At 39.3% G+C, this 18,793-nt stretch overlaps 3 protein-coding genes across 4 annotated transcripts in view; 1 reads left to right on the top strand and 2 right to left on the bottom strand.

Moving 5' to 3' along the window:
• stim1a (stromal interaction molecule 1a) overlaps nucleotides 1–8,808 on the bottom strand; it is a 28,253-nt gene extending 19,445 nt beyond the window's left edge. The window contains exons 1-3 of one of the 2 annotated variants that reach the window (XM_034112925.1): nucleotides 8,599–8,808; nucleotides 5,995–6,118; nucleotides 1,389–1,519 (exon numbers count right to left, since the gene is read on the bottom strand). In XM_034112925.1, coding sequence (XP_033968816.1) covers nucleotides 1,389–1,519; nucleotides 5,995–6,106 — 243 coding nt within the window. In that variant the 5' untranslated portion in view covers nucleotides 6,107–6,118; nucleotides 8,599–8,808. Of the gene's footprint in view, nucleotides 1–1,388; nucleotides 1,520–5,994; nucleotides 6,119–6,724; nucleotides 7,035–8,598 lie in introns of those variants that run through there. The other variant, XM_034112924.1, reaches the window with a different exon arrangement.
• A 1,335-nt stretch (nucleotides 8,809–10,143) lies between these two features.
• Nucleotides 10,144–12,714, bottom strand: LOC117468700 (post-GPI attachment to proteins factor 2-like). The gene is made up of 6 exons (XM_034112923.1): nucleotides 12,463–12,714; nucleotides 12,051–12,226; nucleotides 11,717–11,966; nucleotides 11,008–11,114; nucleotides 10,810–10,918; nucleotides 10,144–10,621 (listed from the first exon to the last, which is right to left on the bottom strand). Exons 2-6 carry the CDS (start codon nucleotides 12,216–12,218, stop codon nucleotides 10,491–10,493), a joined length of 765 nt encoding a protein of 254 aa, XP_033968814.1. The 5' UTR covers nucleotides 12,219–12,226; nucleotides 12,463–12,714; the 3' UTR covers nucleotides 10,144–10,490.
• Nucleotides 12,715–13,276: 562 nt separating this feature from the next.
• Nucleotides 13,277–17,225, top strand: chrna10a (cholinergic receptor, nicotinic, alpha 10a). Its single transcript, XM_034112921.1, has 5 exons — nucleotides 13,277–13,337; nucleotides 14,355–14,500; nucleotides 15,168–15,322; nucleotides 15,882–16,414; nucleotides 16,494–17,225. Exons 1-5 carry the CDS (start codon nucleotides 13,277–13,279, stop codon nucleotides 17,192–17,194), a joined length of 1,596 nt encoding a protein of 531 aa, XP_033968812.1. The 3' UTR covers nucleotides 17,195–17,225.
• The last annotated feature ends 1,568 nt before the right edge of the window (nucleotides 17,226–18,793 follow it).

The raw sequence follows: 18,793 nt of genomic DNA, 5'->3' as shown, positions 1-18,793 counted from the left end.
CATTAGGAGTTAGACTGCTATGTAATAGCCTAGATTAGAGCCTTCATTCTCCTAAACTGCTGGGACATTTCCCTATAGCGAATACCTTTATATTTGTTCTACTCTTCACTTACTTGTCACTAGGTCGGCATTGATGTACAGAGCCGACAAAAGACCTTGTTTATATTGGCATCATTTTGAAGCAAACTCCATCGATCAAGCCAGTATGGCTGAAACGTTCTCTCCCTCTTCTTCTCATACTCCCTGTCACTCTCCTTTAACTCCTCCGCTGACATTCTTTTATTTTAAGATTGTTTTTTGCCCGGCGCTTGGCCGGTTACCGCTGGTATTAAAAACATTTTGGCAAATGGTTAGGTGGCGCTAAAGTCTGTAGGGAAGGAGCGCACTCCCGCGCACTGGAGCCTGCTCGCGCTGTACTCTACTCCGCAGCAAACAGCTGTCTGCTTTTCACCCAACAACGACAACCACTTCATGAAACGCTATGTTGTAGCGTTAATAAACGAAAAAATTTAACAAAATTGCTTGTCAAAATACCTATACCAAAGGACAATTCCTTTTTTAAAGCAATATTTTTAGTGGCCCGAGCGGGCAAGTGGAAAGTACGTTATGCTGGCCCGGGGTGTCTAAATAGTGCTTCTGGGCCAGCGGGCCATTTATAATGTCGAGCCCTGAGTAGTACTTGATTTATTGCTTGTTTTTGATGCTCAGTGCCTCTTCTTAAAGCAGAGAGGCCATTGGTGTGGCCTCTACAGCAACAGACTGAACAAAAATTAAATGAGGCTCCAGAAGAGGCCTCCTGAAAATCACACGCAACATGTAGTTTAGACAAGAGCCCAGGATGTAAGCTTAATGGATGACAGGCAGTGTCTTTACGGCGCAGTGTTGCCTGATAAGCAACAGACTTGACTTCCAATGATCATTATCCAGCTGTGAGCGCCTGCTACCCTCTATACTGTGCTTTCATTATGCTTCACTGTACTTAAGAGAAAAGTAGCTAACACTATTTGTCATGCATTTCTACCTACAAACTACAGTCTGATGAAAGGTTCACTAACCTTCCGTGTTACCATGTGTATGTACTAATGTGGCAGCATGTACGCCAGTGAATTAGGTTAATTATTGACAAACACTTCAGTAAAAAGGGCACTGGAGCAGAAACAGAACAAATCCTCTTGTTACTCAGTGTAAGTTAAGAACATTACAGGGGTATGATTAACTGACCATGTTAGCAGCCAATCCGATGATCAGTTTACAGAGGATTACAGTAATGATACCTGTAACCCTCTTTAACCTGAAGGAAGACCACCTCTGTGACTTTACAAACCAGAGTGCCCCCTTCAACAGAGCATCAGCTCCTGTTGAAGATGAATTCTGAGGTTGATACTTACGCCGTCTGTCTCGGACACGTCTACATTGCCGTTTGCGTCATCATCCATCTGCTTGTGAATACTACGGATCGCCTCGTAGCTGAGAACTTCATTCTCATCGTTGCAAAGCTTCTCATCGATGCGACAAAAATCTATTGGAGAATCAAAGTCATATGAAGATAGTGTTAACTGGGTACTACTACAACAACAAAATGAAGATTAGAAAACATTAATCAAATGTCTTTATTGTCTGCTCAAGATAATTAAACATCTCTTTTTACAATAGGTATTAACAGATCATTTTGGTTTATTTTTGTTACCTTCATTTTTGAGAAACAGCTAATATTTGACATAATCCTAAATCCGTGAGATTTTTTGTAGGCAATTTCTCTGTTGTTCTTGCTCCATCATAAGGAGTCTCCAAAACAACCAATATAGTTACACACAGAACAGTCCCCAAAGTGTAAAAGAATACTTTTCAAAGTAGGTAGGGATTACATCCCAGACATTATCCTTCATCCTTCCAGCTGTGATATTTCAGAAAACTGCTATATTAGCAATGTCAAGATTATACAATAACACGTTTTTTAAACAATAAATAGAAACAACCAGGCAGATCAAGACAGACCAATACAAAAAGATACAATTTGAATAGTTAAATAATAATTTACTCAAGTACTGATTCAACATCATACCTACGATAGCTCTTTTGAATTCAAATAATCCTGTGACGGCGAAAAAAAAGTTCATGACTTTTAACCTTTTGTGTTTTTCAGAAGACCTCACTCCTCCTTTCTTTCTCGCAAATATAACCAACTTTAAAATTTCTTCAAGACAAAGACTTATTTATGTAAAGCCTAAAACTCAATGAGGGGATGTAACCAAGACGCTAAGGCCCCGGCTCCACGGGAACGCATACGGCAAAACGCATCGGAGTAACGCAAACGCAACCGCAAAAAACCTTCCGCCCACACGCAATATACACCGGATTGTGTCAAGCTACACGAGACGGCTCCGTTTACATCCAACCGCTGGAAAAGCAGCAGTACATATGCCGAACCTGTACGTGGCGCTGTAACTTCCTCCACAAAAGCAGCAACTTCCTCCACAAAAGCAGCGAAGAAGAATGGTTGTCATGGCTGCACTTCTGTGTATTCTCCGCGGTGGGGGCCGACGGAACCGGGCAGAGTTTTTCGCCGGTCAACGTGTGTTAAAGTTTAAATCTTTCGGACAAAATTATAAAAGTGCCGGTCAAAGGTCTTCATTGTTATTTATTGAGCTTTAAAACAAATGAATAACGACGATATAATGATATATAATCATAAAATACACAGAGCCTGTCTCTTTTTCCTCTCTTCTCACAGCGTCAGTGTCTGTCTCATGCAGCAGCTGATCCTGTAATGAGTGACCCGACAGTAAAAATGAACATATTTATAACTAGTTTAGGTAGTTTGAGAGGTAATTAAAATAGCTAAGGGTGATGATCTGACTTGAAGTGTGTGTTTTGCTCCCGCTGCATCACAGCGGGAGGAGCTGCGTGTCTCCGTCCTGTCAGATTAGACTTCACTCGCGTTTATGTCCATATCGAGATAAAGATAAATAATCTGAATTCAGTGTGCAGTGTACTTTTGCGGGGGTGAGCAGCAGAGGCGGGGAGAGGCGGGGCTATTGCGTCGTCATTATCAGAAACGGATGACCGTATAGGCGACCACACGGCCCCGTTGGACCCCCCAGAGCGCTCCGTTCCCAGATCTATCCACCTTTGGACCCGTTGTCGTTTGCAGGGTCTGTTTCTAAGTTTCCGTTACGGCGTCGTCGAGCTTAAAGGGCTATACGCATGAGAAATATGCGGATTCAACCCGTTTTCGTTCCCGTGGAGCCTAGGCCTAAGACAGCATGACTGTCAGACCAAAAACTGGCCTCGTCCTAAGGCAAAGCAGCTTTTCATAATTGTGTGCTCTACATTTTTCACAGTTTAGACTTTAAAGTTTGATCAAAATTATGTTTTGGTTAACATTTGTTTACTTTCAATTGTCTTTTTGACGGTCAGGCCTCTGTAACTTGTTAGGTTTTCAGTGTGAAGGGCTCCACAATCATTTGTAAATAAATTAGAAATGCATATATCAATGGCTACATATCATGATATTTAGCCATCTGAAAAGCATCTAGTGAAGCTCATCAGCCCTCTGCTTCCTGAGGGATTAGAGATCCTCTGCGCTAGATCAAAGATAACGCCACCACTCCCTGAGAGGAAACCTTGTTTGGCCTGTTCTGCAGAGATGCAGGAGCTGTGGGAAAGTGCCTGTAGTAACAGTACATTTCATTTCAATGTTATCCATGGTTTAAGTGAATTCAGAAGAATCCTGCCCCTGAAACCTTCAGACATGTATATATATATATATATATATATATTATGGAATTCAATTTGAGACGGTCTTATATAACCTCAATGTGCTGCTTCTGCAGCTATCTGATCCTGGACATTCCAGTTAATTTGTGACTACCAATCTCAGAGAGGTCTTTTCCTGGTTAAATTAAGTTAAGGGAGAAGCATATGTCCAAACAATATGCTTTATTTAGTATTTCATTGCATTACAACCACAAAAAGAGGAAGAGGCCATGAGGGTTAAGGGGGAAGCTGCCTTGTTCACCAACATGAATAAGTGGCTTGCATTTCCTGGGCTTGGTTTTGTACCAACAACAATGTACCTCTATGAACTTTTCTAATAATATCATACAGACCTATGAATAAAATGCTTGATTCTTGTAGTTTATTCTGGTTTGCAGGGTAGGGGCATTAATTGGATAAACACTTGGATAAAAGTCATTTATAGAATCGTCTGCATCATTCTCACAACAATAGGGTGTAACAGTTTGCATAACCAAATTCACTTCCCCTTTTATACATGGCCGAGCTCAAGTCCATATATTAATTGATACTGCTTTATCATTAATTAATGTCACCAACACAATAGTGTATCCAATGCAGGCGTTTGGTTTGCACCAGGCTGGCATTTACAGCGTAATGCCCCCCTCCCAAGAATCACCTTATCATTACCCACCCATGTTTTTTTAATTCCCAGAACCATCTGTTATGACAGGCTGGCTCTGCAGTTAGAGATAAAACAGAAAGTAGGCTAAACATTGTCAGATTAATCCCTGCAACGGTACAGTGTCCATAAAAGCGTCTATTTAAGGGTTTTTAATTGGCAAATAGAGACTTATATTTCTGCTAGATGAACAAGGACGGCTTGACGCACATGCTGCACCTCAGCGTAGCAAAAGGTTAGCCACATACCAAAAAGGAAATTACTCTTCTGCATTCTCCCTCATTCACACTCACCATGTTAAACAAAGAGTGACAGTTAGCTTAGTGAAAACCTACCACCTGCAACACTCTCATACACCGAACCTGGCCTTCTTTCTCATTTGGCTTGCAAACCTCTGGAGACGCAAGATAAGATATTTACATACCAGTCAGCCGGCCTTTTTTAAGAGCTCAAGTTACGCAACTCATTCTGTGTGCCTGCATGTGCCGGAATAGCACACTCCAAACTTTGCTACTTCAAAAGTGCCGCAGGTAATAGGCTCTACGCCATTCAGAAACACTGTCATGCTTTGAAAATCAGTCAATAATACAGTTTATCCTCAGAGGGGCCTCATGGGACATGTGACACACATAAGTAAGAACAATGTAACTTTAACAATGTCTCAATAGTTGCGGTTTAATTGTTTAGAAGTACTAATATAATGTCTTAACAGAGCTAGGTTTGCATGTGTGGATCTTTGCCTCACTCCTGCTTAAAATGAGTGGGGAAAAGACGTAATCCTGAACAACTGTCATGCCTTTTGGGAGTAGACAATGATAATTACACTAGCACATTTGCAAAAACCCTGAGTCACGGTGTGTCTTTAGCGGCTAATACTTATTTCTAGCAGACTCAGACTCAAGATATGGTCGACAGATGCAATCACTGTTACCATTGATTTAGAATCACTTCATGGTTTGAGGCAAGAGATTGTCAGTGATAGGAGACCATGGATCATTTTTCTTTTACGAGAGGAGGTTGTTAAATTCACCAAACATGTTGATCAATTTATTATATAAAAAAATGAATGCTTTATAATGGAATGCAGTATTTCACTGTGGGAGGATGCTGTGAGAGGATTACACTAATCTCTTACATATATCCATGTCAGCTAACACACTGTAAAAGGAATCCTTGTCCATAACATACTCTACACCTAAATACCGGAGGTCATTTTTGATGTTGAAAACTAAGTTGCAATACAAGCAAAGGAAATGAGAAAGTGTAAGGGTGGCACAAACAATATTTTGATTGTAATGTATTGGAAATAATAATGGATTATTACCATCTGATTCTGAAACAACCTAAAACCCTGCTCAAATGTCAACTAACCATTAGACCAGTTAGGCTAAGGTTTTGGCTTACGGTGTCTTGATCTAATAGGAGGATTTAATGCCAGACTATTCTCAACATGTCTACTTTTAGGGCCCGCACAATCACAAAGACGTGGCATTAACACTTATACACCCGATTGTGTGTCATCAACAGGTGGAAAAAATAGACAAATAAAAAGCTACAAGTAATGATTGATTACTTACCCGACACGCCATTTTCAACAATATGATTGTCTGATGTAGATCTTTCAGTCCAACTTTTTCCAACGAGACACAAGCAAAATATCCACAATGTCTTCAATTTGTTGAACTCCATGACTGGTGTGTGCTGGAAAGTAGACAACAGAGTCTATTCACAATTCAGATCATTCTTGCAACACAATTTTGCAGGGTTTCTATCCAGGTACATCAATTAAACATTGCCTAGAACAGAAACTGCTTTGACTCTGAGAACGTATGAAAAGGAGAGAAAAACGCATTACGTTGGCTTGTTTAGAGGACACCGTGAAATATTGTTAGTTAACATTACAAAAATATCCCATGCAGCAAAAGCGGAAACATGCCATCACTTCTCAGTGTAAAAGTGTTCTTGCTAAATAAATTAAGGTACACAGTCGTTTGTAAGTTATCTAATACCTGGCTTTTGCGAAGTCAGCTTGTTAAGCCTTATTTTGACAGTTTAGCTGTGCTTCAGGGTTCTTGGCATCATGTTTTAAACACATGTTGCCTCAAGGAGAATAATAATAAGATTATCAGAAGTAACTGCAGCCTGGTCTGTGTGAGTCTGGTGTGCAGATGTCTGACAAGCTTCAACAAGCTATGAAATGCCATTTTATTCAATTATAAATAAACAAGCTTATAGAAAAGCCTGATGCCACATTTCAGTGAACTTTTATTTCATAATTCCACATTTATTTCCCAGTTATCCACATACTCAGATCAATGGTTGTTTGGTAATTTGTTGTCAAGTCATCAGTTGTCCCACAGCACAACAACCAATCAAAGGAGCGTATCAACTCCATGCCAAAGCTCGGTTGCCATCTATTATGAACCAGACTTGCAGGGAGCAGAGCCAGTAGGAAACCGCAGCTCGAGTCTTGTTCCCGTAGGTTACAGCAGGGTAGGGATCTCTCTAAAGAAACTGGCTTTGTAGACACAACTGCGGGGACAGTCCTCCCTGTTCTGCTGGTCACTGCCGACAGACTTCCCGAAAACGGACCCAGTGGCACCGAAGACAAGCATCAGAAGCATAACAAATGTTACTTGTCTTCCATTACGAGTTACATGTTCCAAACTGTAACTTTAGATAAAACCATCCCCCAACAGGAATATCATAGCATCTTGTCTACAAGACTGGCCCTGATACATCAAGTCAACTGTCAGCCGGGCTGTTGGTAAGAGCCTGGCGCCTTAGTTTTTGCGATTTAATGAAAATGACTCCGATAAGCAATTGAGAGCACAAGAGAAACAGAAGGGAAGAAAACAAGGAAAAGTCAAGAGGGCATACAAAGACTAGCTTATATTTGTTTACTTCCTCTCATCTTATCATTCCAAGGCTTGGATATTTTCGCTAGGCACGGCCCTCTGAAATAAAGTGTAGTGGTAAGCGAGAGTCAAGTGAAAGTGATTGGCAAACGTTACATTGTATTTTTTCTACATAAAGAAGCAGAACATACAATTTGGCTTCTTAAACTACTAGTTCTTTGATGTTGGTTTGGTGTTTGGGCATTGAGATCTCCAGCCACATCCCAGCAGGTTCTGAGCGTGACTGGTTTTTGGCAGCGTACGATTGAGAGAAATCTAGATCTGGTATTCTACCTAAGGCGTACAGGAACACTTGAACAAACAAGCATGTCTAAGTCATAGGGTTGGACAGCAACTTGGCTAAACTAAAGAAGCAGCAACTAATCCCAACATAGCACCCTGCCTGCCAGGTTGCTATGTCAATAAATGTGGAATGATAACAAATAAAAGGTCCCCTAAAATATATAACTAAGTTAATATTACACTGAAATAAAAGTGCCCCTTACATAAATCAATGTGACATCAAATACAAGTCTCTTGTAATAAACACATTAAAAGTGTAGTTCTAAAATAAAGTTACCTTAAATAAATACCTGTGTTATTATGAAACACAAGACCCCTGAAAAAAACGAAATGTAGGATTGTACACAACAAAATATATTTGGAATTCTGAAATGAAGTCCCATGAAATAAATACATGTGTAATTATAAAACAAATGTGAACTGAATCTAATTAATACGGCATTGTGCAATAAAAGTCCCTTTAAAAAAAAAAAGGGGGAAATATCAAATAAAGGTCCCAGAACATAAATAAATGTGGCATTATACAATTAAAGTCCAGTGACATAATGTTAAATACATGTCATTGTTCAATAATACTCCCTAAAATGTGTGTTCTTCATTAAATACAACCATTTGTTCATGATTTATTAAAAAGCCATAATAATTCATTTCATAGCAAAAAAAATTACTATGTGTTTGCCAAATGGCATTCCATAACTAGCTAGCTTAACATCTCGGTTAAGTAGGACATGTGTAATATCCAACAAAGAAGGAGTAGCACTACACAGCCCTCTCAAAACGCTTCCGTGTTTTTCACTTCTGGTAGGTGTCGACTCTGCATTTTCAATGGACGAACATTAGCCGCCGTCGGCGTTAAGCTAACGAGCAGACACAAGTCAGAACAGGGTCTTTAATAGAGAGCATCTGTAATGTTAGTTTTAGCTAGGCTATATGATAACTACGGACACACCGTAATGCTGAATAACATAAACACAAAGTTACCTGTCATCTATCAGAGCCAGCAGATCTGTAGCTTCAGCTCTGTGTTAACATCGCAGCAGACGCCTGGTCACCCTTGAAGCACTGCGAACTCCCAACGTAGGAGAGATTTCGGTCTGGTCTTTCCCCCGACCGTACTGGACCGAAAAAGCCGCAGAATGTGGCAAGGCAGCGGGCTACTCTTACTCTACGCCACAGGGTGCGTGGTTATTAACAGCACGTGTTGCCCCCCTAACGGCTGGAGGGTGTAGGCCTACTGGATATCACGTCGAATTGACTTAAACAAATTGCTAAGTGTGCCATCTCGTGGATTGTTTGAGCCAACACCCTTGGCCTATATGTTAAAGAAAATGTTTACACTCAAACTTTCAACCTTCCTTCTACAGTATGTAGCATGTATACCTGTCATTAGGACTGTGGATTAATAGCTAGTTCACAGAAGACATTTGAACATGTCAGAAGTTGGATGACAGTGTGACAGCACTCCTATCGCTTACCCTTGAATAAAACATAACCATCGTTAATGTTATTGGTAACACCTGATTTTTAAATTGAATCAAAGGTTTTTCTGTGTTGTTGCTGTGTTCATATTATTTTATAAATTGAACTGCTTTGATAAGTACATTACAAAGAAAAAATAACTTAGTTATTGAAGGTTTTGATAGAATGATTTGAAGAGTCTTTGTCTAAAGGCAATGACATTGATTTTAATCGTATGCTTTACATGTGATTGCTTCATTATTTGCATATTTTACATATTGTTACATATTGATATCAGAAAACTATTGCTATTAATAATGGAACTATGCCGGCCATCTTAGCCTTTACATTCGTATGTACCTTTTATTTGGAAAAACAGCCTACATGATGTACACTATGGGTTGCAACCTTAAGAAAGTAACATTACAGCTTTCCAGGTTTTGCTGTACAGTAAATATTATGATACAACGTATTGTTAACACAATGAAATGTCTTTTTAGTGCTTGGCCAGTACATCATCAGGTTCTGGGTTTAGGGAGGAGGCCAACACTTCGGAGCATTCAAATGTTGTTATGGTGTATATCATCCCCTTATATCCAAACAACATATTTAAATTACACTTACCTCTAACTTCTTACATGGCAAAGTGTTACATAAAATAACACAAGTGTATGTAAGCGCTTTTAGAACTATCTAAAAACATTGCAGAAATGTGTGCTTGTATGGCGAGTTGGCTGCTGGGCCTATCCAGCTGCATGAACTTTTGGGTGTCAGTTAGGTAACTGATGTGTGATCATAATATCTTGCACAGATTTAGGCCATGAAGGTCACATGTAGTACAGAAAATGTCACACTTGTGAAACGTTGCATAAAGTTCAAGTGCTAACAATTATATTGTTGTTGCAAGTGCAGAAATTGTACAACTGTATATGAAGTGGCACTCGATTTTTTTGGTGTATGGAAATAGTGTCAGAAACCATTGTTTTTGTGTGTTGACCCTATTTGAGACTTAAAGGAAAGACCACAAGGAGACTTTGCTTTCCACCATGTCACTCTTTACTTCATAATTAATAGATATTTACCCCTTTTTTGTATTTCAAATAGAAGGCCAAACGTACTTGAAGGACTGTCACTTAATTTCAACACATGTACAGTATGACAACTTTGTATTTGCAGTGTACAAATATTCAAATGTCACATAACATGGAATAGTGTACTGTATTTGTCACTGCATGTGAGTCAAGGCATCGAATGATGAGAGACTGAGGCAGAAAATTCACTTATAGTTCACTCAATTGACAAAAGTACATAATGGAAATATATGGAAAAGGCCTTCATCCCACTCTTCCCCTGGGGCAGGATTAAGGCTGTTCACATCAGGTGGTTGTGTGGTTGCACTCAGTCCTTGAGTTTCTTCAGAAGTCTTTATCTTCTGAGGATGATATGACCATGACCTCCCGGCTCTTAAAGTCCCAAACTGCTGTGAGATGGAAGGCCATATTGGAGAAGACCACTAGATACTCAAACAGGGCGAATAATGTGTAACCTGTAAAAAAGAAAAGGAAAACAAAAAGAACGTAGATATAGACATTTTTTAAGTAAGCACTTTCTAGCTTCATTTTACATTACTGTTCATATAACTGATATGTTTTGGAATTGTGTGTATTCTCCATGGATCACTGTTCTCGACCCTCCCCAATTAGATGGAAATTATCAAACTGAAGTAGTACTTACTCCCTGATTCACAGAACACGTTGTGTTTCCAAAAAAAGAATCCGGCAAAAGCACAGAAGGATAAGTTGAGAAGTAAGAAGCGCACTTTCCAATAGTGAGACTTTGCATCCTATAAGGGAGAAAAACATGTATTTGATTGGAATGCCTCAAATGACATGATTGATTTTAGTCTGCGGTGCGTGATCTTGCATTCCTTACCTCAGGACTTAATGAATACTTCTTAATGGTCTTCCATAAACGGCAGGTTATCAACATGTGGATAGTGGAACTGACAAGGAAGAGGACAAAACCTTCTTTATGTACAACTAAGAAACAAAATGTACAAAGAGAAGAAGAAGTTTAGTCAGAAAAGCACAGTCATTGTAATAAATAAAAAGAGCATCAACCAGCCGGATAAAAACTCTATAACGTACTGTAAACAACTTTAAAATGTGTTCCCTTCCTCTTATGTTCATTTCCACCTTCCTTTTTTAAAACTACATTTATTGTGGGGTAGTGGTGGTCTAATGGATAGTGAGGTGGGCTGAAGTTCAGAAGGTTGTGAGTTCAAATCCCGCCTGGAACACCACCACTAGTGTGCCCTTGAGTAAGGCACTTAGCCCTTAGTTACTCCAGGGAGAATGTCCCTGTAATTGGTAATTGTAAGTCGCTTTGGATAAAAGCGTGAGCTAAATTAAATGAAATGTAATGTAATGTATGCCTGAAAAGTTTACTAATGTTGCTGATAAGATGATGAAAAGTTTAGAATACTTTGTTTCTAAAAGGAACAACATTTCAGAACATTTAAATACATCTAAAATCAAGTCAAAATGTTTGGTTACTTGGCCAAATTCAAGCTTCATTATGATCCATGCTTCAAGGGGAAACATATGTTTGTATTAAACCTCTCAAATAATATAGTACTCACAGTATGTTTCACTAGATGACACGTATGTGAGGAGCAAGAGGCCGAGATTTTCGAGAAGGGAAAAGGCCAGATTGAGGCAACTGAGCAAACTCTCAGGGAACTTAGAGGCAAAACGTGTCTTGTAGAATTTGAAGTAGGTAAATGCCACCAGCAGCCTTGGTGCTGAGTGCAGTCCAATACAGAACCGCCATATGTGGCATTCAGGACTCAGGCTTATTGAGGCACTGATGGATGGCAGGTAATTAGGAACCTGGAAACAGACAAAAATGCTTTAGTATATCAGTAGCATCAAAGGAAAACATGGTTGGCTCAGATTGCAAAATATGAATATTACCTGGCAATGTGTACCAGTAGAGTCCTCATAATGAAAAACAGAGGATATGAAAACACAAGTTATTAGCCCAAGCAGTGGTAGGCCCACAGTGCCAACAACGCAGGTGCTGAATGAAACCCTGATGACCAGGGGCCTGTCATGACCCAAGATACCGGATCCTTGTAGCATTTCTGAAACTGTGAAAAAGTGTATTTAAAAAAAAATGTGCAAAGGCAATCACACAGAATGTACATGTGGCAATAATAACTTTCTTCAAATATTAATACAATAGATACATTTTAGGTATTTATGATGGTAAGTAAAAATGTATGCACAGTTATAGGAATTATCACTCAATTATTTGGGGGCATTGTTTTAAGCCGGCATGCATTTACTGACCATCTCAGTCTGAAAAAAAACATAATCAACCTACCTCAACCAGATTTGCTGTTCACCAATAACTGCAAGCAATTGCCTTGTAAATAACTACGCTATTACCAAATCATCACATTCATGATATCAGGTTGCAGGATGGACCTGCATTTTCGGTACCAACAATAGGGTGCAATTCCTTAATCAAAGCTGGGGATGATCCTGACATGTAAAACCCCGGTGACATTTTTTGCATCTACTAAGATTAATTTCCATTGCCCAAGAAGACGATAATAGTCACACGGATGCAACATCCTCCTTGTTGAAGGGGGAAAAAGGGGCGTGAAAAACATCCGCACCCGGAAGAGAAAGCAAGCGGAGGAGAGTGATGAGGCTACGTATGGGCGGCGCAGCCTATCAAAAAATGATGCACACAACACAGACCAGAGACCATGTTATAAATAATACATTGTGTTTCTTATGACTATAGACATACATACGAAAATAATAGTGCAAGACCGTTGTTAGGTGGCGAGGCTGAGAGCTCTATGTTGTGCTGCAGAACAAAGGATATTTTTTAATGCATTTTTTAATATACATGATATCAGAGACATAGGCTTCAGATCGTGTGTGTGAAGAGTTGTTTGTGAGTCCGATGGTCCTGGTGTTTGTGGTTAACATGTGGTGCTGCTGCCCCGCCTCTCTCCTACTGTCTCTCAGCAGCAGTTGGTGGAGTGCAGTTCACAAACAGCTGCAGTCGCTCTCAGTCTGATTTAATTTCTGTTTGGATTATTTTTAGTGAAGAAACTTTGAAAAACTGAAAGGCACACATCAGCTCAAATGGTCTTTGGATCAGGATAGTTTGTTTCAGCAATATGAAACGATGGAGAATCCAAACGTTATTCTGCTTGCTTCTGTGTGTCAGTATTTTACCAAGTAAGTTCCCACTCATTCATTCTATTAGGATTTTTTTTTTAAAACAGTATTATTTAAGATTGTTGCATTCTCAAGTACATTCTAGAGAAAACCTCCAATGCTCTTCTAGCAAAAATGGCGATGAGATGCTAGAAAATGAGCAGATACATAATTGAGTAACAACTTTGATTAGTTTTGGATGATTTTTTCTCTTTTATTAATGTCAGTGTTTTGATATTTTATGAATCAAATATTCCCTCTCTGATTTCCATTCCTCTTTACAATCTGTTGCCCAGACTCTGCAAACATGATGCCAGTAGTTCAGGGATTTGCTGTAATCATAATCCTTTCCTCTCCTTGTATCCAGTTCAGAGGTTTTATCAAAACAGCGTTCCAGGGTTAACAACTGGCCTGCCCAAATCTGTTGTTGACACTCAAAACAAGCTCCAGTCACAATATACAGTCAACAAGTTTTTTCATTTAAAACTAAACATCTTATTCCAAAATTGACTTTCATTCATGTAAAAGGCATGAAAACCTTCTTATAAGACATGTACAAATATATTTAAAGATGGCTTATACCATGCTTCTCTTTCACATGCTTGTCTTGATTTATCTCCCTGTTAAGGCTCATTTTGATACTCATATGTTGTTTAAGATATTACTGTTCAATCAATACATGCAAAATATACACAATTCGAACTGACAACAACTTACTGCTGCTTAATGGCAGATTTGCCTGATCTCTCTGTAGAGCTGTAGAGCTTAATAGAGAGGGCGATCTAGCTTGACATCGCTCTTTGTCCCCTTCACCATCTGTCATGGATTCACATTTTCTCTCCACATGTACCCTCTTCAGCATCCATATCGTTTCATTTATTCAGATTATCACTGGCCATAAAATTGAATGATGAAAAAATGATCACATCCGAATGTTGTGTCAGAGAACACATTTTTACCTGAAGAATAATATTAAATACAACAGGTGCTTTGTGGCGATATACATCTAATCATCAATTGTTTCTCTTTTTGTTTTAGCCTGTTGGTGTGCTCAGGGAAAATACGCCCAGAAGCTCCTGAATGATTTATTCACAAACTACACTAGTGCGCTGAGGCCTGTGAATGACACTAACACCATACTGAATGTGACCCTGCAGATCACACTGTCACAAATTATCGACATGGTAACACACCACAGTGCACAAGTCTCCACCAGATTGTATGTGTTATATATAGGGCTGCACGATATATCGTGTTGTGATGATAATTGCGTTATGCGCATGCGCAATATTGACATCGCAGGACGTGCGATATTAAGTAGGCAAATGAACTCAAACACGTCATGTTACAATTATTTTGCTGCTTGCTACAAAAGGAAAACTCACGCGGCTCTCATGTCAGGGGTACTTGAGTGAGTGACATGCAGGCTCTGCATGCACAGCAAACCACCAATCACAACCATTCTTGATCAGATCATAGCAGGATAACCGAGCTAGCTCAGCTTGTTGCTCTGATAACTTAAGATCCAGAAGTCTGTGACTAAAATCCTTCATCCGGTTAAATATTGTTAAAAGAATACCAATTGTATAGCATTAAAGTTCAAGAAAGGATGGTTTGCGGACAAAAATAACGGTCTTTTCTTCAATTCCTGTATTTTTTCATATCGCAATATATATCGCAGGGGAAGAAAATATCGCAATGTCAGTTTGTTCCAATATCGTGCAGCCCTAATGTGTTATACAGATACCCACAAAATGATTAAATATTTAAAAAAAAAACATATTTCTGTTCAACCTGCACTCTTTCCCCTGTTGTTGTCAATTGTTTTCTATTAATTTCAATGTTTTACAGGATGAGCGAAACCAAATTTTGACTGCGTATTTATGGATACGGCAAGTGTGGGTTGATTCACACGTTCAATGGAATAAAGATGATTACGATGGACTCGATACCATCCGCATACCTGGTAGTTATGTATGGAGACCTGATATTGTCCTATATAACAAGTAGGTCGGATTGGTATTGGGTTAATCAGAATGGCTCGTTTTGGTTGGTATAAAAGGCACAAGCTGAACACTCCTTGAAGCCATTATTGACAGGAGTGTCCAGGCCTTTGTCTGCTTTTTATACAAAGGCAATGTCAACTTTACAATTAAGACAGAGGTACCACATGTTTGACAAAGAGGAAGAGGAAGGAGGAAGGAATAATCACCTGAGTATTTGTGAGGCCAGTGCGCAAGAACTCCTATGCCTCTGATGACATTTCAGGATAACAGCTCACACTATGAACACTTATCAAATGCTGACACACATAAACACAAACACTTAGCATTAATCAAAAGATATGAAAAGCAGACACAAACACTGAGCAATGAGTTCAACTCTCATAAATGTGTTGACTCTTCCCTCAGTTGGTGTACTTGTGCCTTTGTATTCTGATCAACCTTTCAAGTTGTCTCGACCTACTGAGGACATCACAACTGCTCCTTTTTTATTTAGTTTTCATGGTATGGACAAATACATTTTCTCTTGGTATGATACTCAATGTTTTCTTTGTTTTTCCAGTGCGGATGACCATTTCAAAGGCTCCATGGACACCAATGTAGTGATCCGGCATGATGGCCAGATCATGTGGGATTCCCCTGCTATCACAAAGAGCTCCTGCAAAGTGGACGTGTCCTACTTCCCCTTCGATTCTCAGCAGTGCAGGTTCACATATGGCTCCTGGACATACAACGGCAACCAGGTGGACATCCTGAACGCCATGGAGAGCGCTGACCTGGCCGACCTGGTGGATAATGTGGAATGGGAGGTGTTGGGTATGCCGGCCAAGAAGAACATTATTCAGTATGGCTGCTGTGCTGATCCTTACCCTGATGTGACCTACACACTGAAACTACAGAGAAGAGCTTCATTTTATGTCTTTAACCTCCTTATACCATGTGTAATGATCTCTTTTCTGGCTCCACTGGGCTTTTACCTGCCTGCTGATTCTGGAGAGAAGGTGTCTTTGGGTGTCACTGTTATGCTGGCACTCACTGTCTTTCAGCTGTTGGTGGCAGAGATCATGCCACCCTCTGAGAATGTGCCACTTATTGGTGAGGGTAATACAAATCCAAACATGTGTGATTAAGATGCATTAGAACTCTATGTTGATGTCCTCCTTTTCATCCACAGGAAAGTACTACATTGCAACGATGACCATGATCACTGCCTCCACTGCCCTGACCATCTTCATCATGAACATACACCATTGTGGCCCGGATGCCAAGCCTGTTCCCAAGTGGGCCAAGAAGGTCATTCTGCAGTACTTGGCCAGAATGTGCTTTGTTTATGAGGTTGGGGAGAACTGCTTGTCACCACAGCCCGAGAAGCAGGAGCCTCCACATGTAAAGAACACCAACTGCACCATGAATGGTCAGGCAGGACCAGGCAGAGAGGAGTGTGTCTGCAAACTGGACAGAGGACAAGAGACAGTGGGCTCCATGACCACAGAGGAGAGGGAGGACATGGATCAGATGATGAGCCCAGGTGGCTCCATCGGGAAAAACCCAACCAACAACTACTGCACTTGGAAGAATGGTATTTTCATGAGCATGGACTGTGGAGATTCTCAGGGTCAGAGGAGATGCCGGAAGGGGGGTGTGAGTGATGGAGAGAGAAAAGACAGAGAGGTTTCCTGCGACAGTCAAAGCAACGAGAGGCAACTAATGCGTAACATCGAGTACATAGCCAACTGTTACAGGGATCAGAGGGCGACACAGAAAAGGACTGGGGAGTGGAAGAAAGTAGCCAAAGTTTTAGATCGCTTTTTCATGTGGATATTTTTCATTATGGTGTTTTTAATGAGCCTTCTCATCATGGGCAAAGCCATCTAACTGAAGACTGGAGAAGCTAGACTTAATGAAAGTGTTTATGGTGTACCCAACACAATAATAAGTCATTAAGTAATGTACTTAGCAGTAGTTTAATTTACATTCAGATTGCACTTTTTCCTCAGACCATGTGATCCATCCTACTGCAGTCCTAATTAATAAAAAGTAGAATTATATCTTAAATACATTTTTGTAAATAAGTTTTGTTGTTGACAACTTGCAATCCCAAATCCAGGTCCCATTGTAGCAAATCAATCACATTTTCTACTGACGCTATTTACACAATGTTGTGATTTTAAAAAATATTGATTTGTGTCCATACATTTATTTATTTGTTTCTGAAACAATAGGCCAAGGGATTTACAAAGCAACATGAACTGATAAATACATCTGATATTAAAATATATTTGTTCTATTTATTTACATTATGGGTAATGAAAAGTGTGTCTCATAAGCAGGGTAAAAGATACAAAGTAATTTTGAAACCAATTTATATATTTTTACTGATACAGTACAAAATGACAATGATGAAACGAAACAACACACCAGACATGAAATAGTATGAGGTTAGAATAATTGACATTTGTAAAAGACTTTAGGAGGTCGAAAATAATAAGTATTGTATTAAGCCCTCATTGGGGAAAATGTGACTTTACTCTCATGACATGAATCGGAGAGAATTACCCAACTTTACAGAATAGTACATGTGTTCAGAGATATCACCAGGAAAGCTTCTGTACATAAAATTAAAGCAGGAGAAAACAATGTCTCAATAAAGCTTATATGGATTATCTGTTTAATCCCCTATCAGCACCATGCACTTCAAACTGATACGTTTTAATCTGATCGGGCAACACTCTATAATCTCAAACCAAAGGGAGATAAAATGCTTAATCATCAGAACTGTGTTTTAAACAATTTTGGATTTGGAAAAAAAGTTCACGATTTAACTCAGATGCACTGGACAGCAGAACAACTGGTATGACCTCTTTTGGGCCTTTTCTGTTATAATGGAAAGAGTAAAATTCCGTTTATAAAAAGTTGATCAATATAATTTGTCTATACAGCATTAACAGGCCAAGAAACATTTTTTGTAATTTGGAAGGCCCGATACCAAATACCAGTATAAGTACAGGTATTTAGTATTAGGTATTGTAACACCAACACACAGTATTCACATCTTATTTTCAATGTATGTCTTTCAATATCTACATTACATGAAACATTGCTATTATACCTGAAACTCAATGAAAACAAAAACATGAATATACACAAATGTTATGCTCATTAATTATCCCTATTATATGAACAGTTTAGGGACAAGAATGGACATTGTGGTTTTAGTATTTGCATGCTATACAAGCATAAAGACAGAAGAGGTTGGTAAAGAGCTTGTCACTGGGCAAGTGTAGACGCTCATTTTACTGTCGGCACACTTTATGAGGGATAAAGTAATTTCCCATGTTGTAAAAAAAAGCCAATTGTTATTAATATTCATCCATAAACCACATGAATAATAGATTACATTTGTATAGTGCCTTTCAAGGGACCCAAGGCCGCTTTACATGGTGAACAAACAAACAAACAAACAAAACAAAAGGG

Source organism: Trematomus bernacchii, unplaced genomic scaffold (genome assembly GCF_902827165.1).
Source record: "Trematomus bernacchii unplaced genomic scaffold, fTreBer1.1, whole genome shotgun sequence".
NCBI classification, from domain to species: Eukaryota; Metazoa; Chordata; class Actinopteri; order Perciformes; family Nototheniidae; genus Trematomus; species Trematomus bernacchii.
The sequence above is the reverse complement of the archived record's forward strand: the minus strand, read 5'-3'. Positions and strand labels throughout refer to the sequence as shown.

Coding starts and splice junctions, on each gene's coding strand:
- LOC117468700 (XM_034112923.1), bottom strand. CDS start 12,218: ATGCTACAAGGATCCGGTATCTTGGGTCATGACAGGCCCCTGGTCATC. Junction 10,919..11,007: donor AGTATTCATTAAGTCCTGAG/GTAAGGAATGCA, acceptor TCTCCCTTATAG/GATGCAAAGTCTCACTATTG. Junction 10,622..10,809: donor CGTGTTCTGTGAATCAGGGA/GTAAGTACTACT, acceptor TCTTTTTTACAG/GTTACACATTATTCGCCCTG.
- chrna10a (XM_034112921.1), top strand. CDS start 13,277: ATGAAACGATGGAGAATCCAAACGTTATTCTGCTTGCTTCTGTGTGTC. Junction 14,501..15,167: donor TGTCACAAATTATCGACATG/GTAACACACCAC, acceptor AATGTTTTACAG/GATGAGCGAAACCAAATTTT. Junction 16,415..16,493: donor TGAGAATGTGCCACTTATTG/GTGAGGGTAATA, acceptor TTTCATCCACAG/GAAAGTACTACATTGCAACG.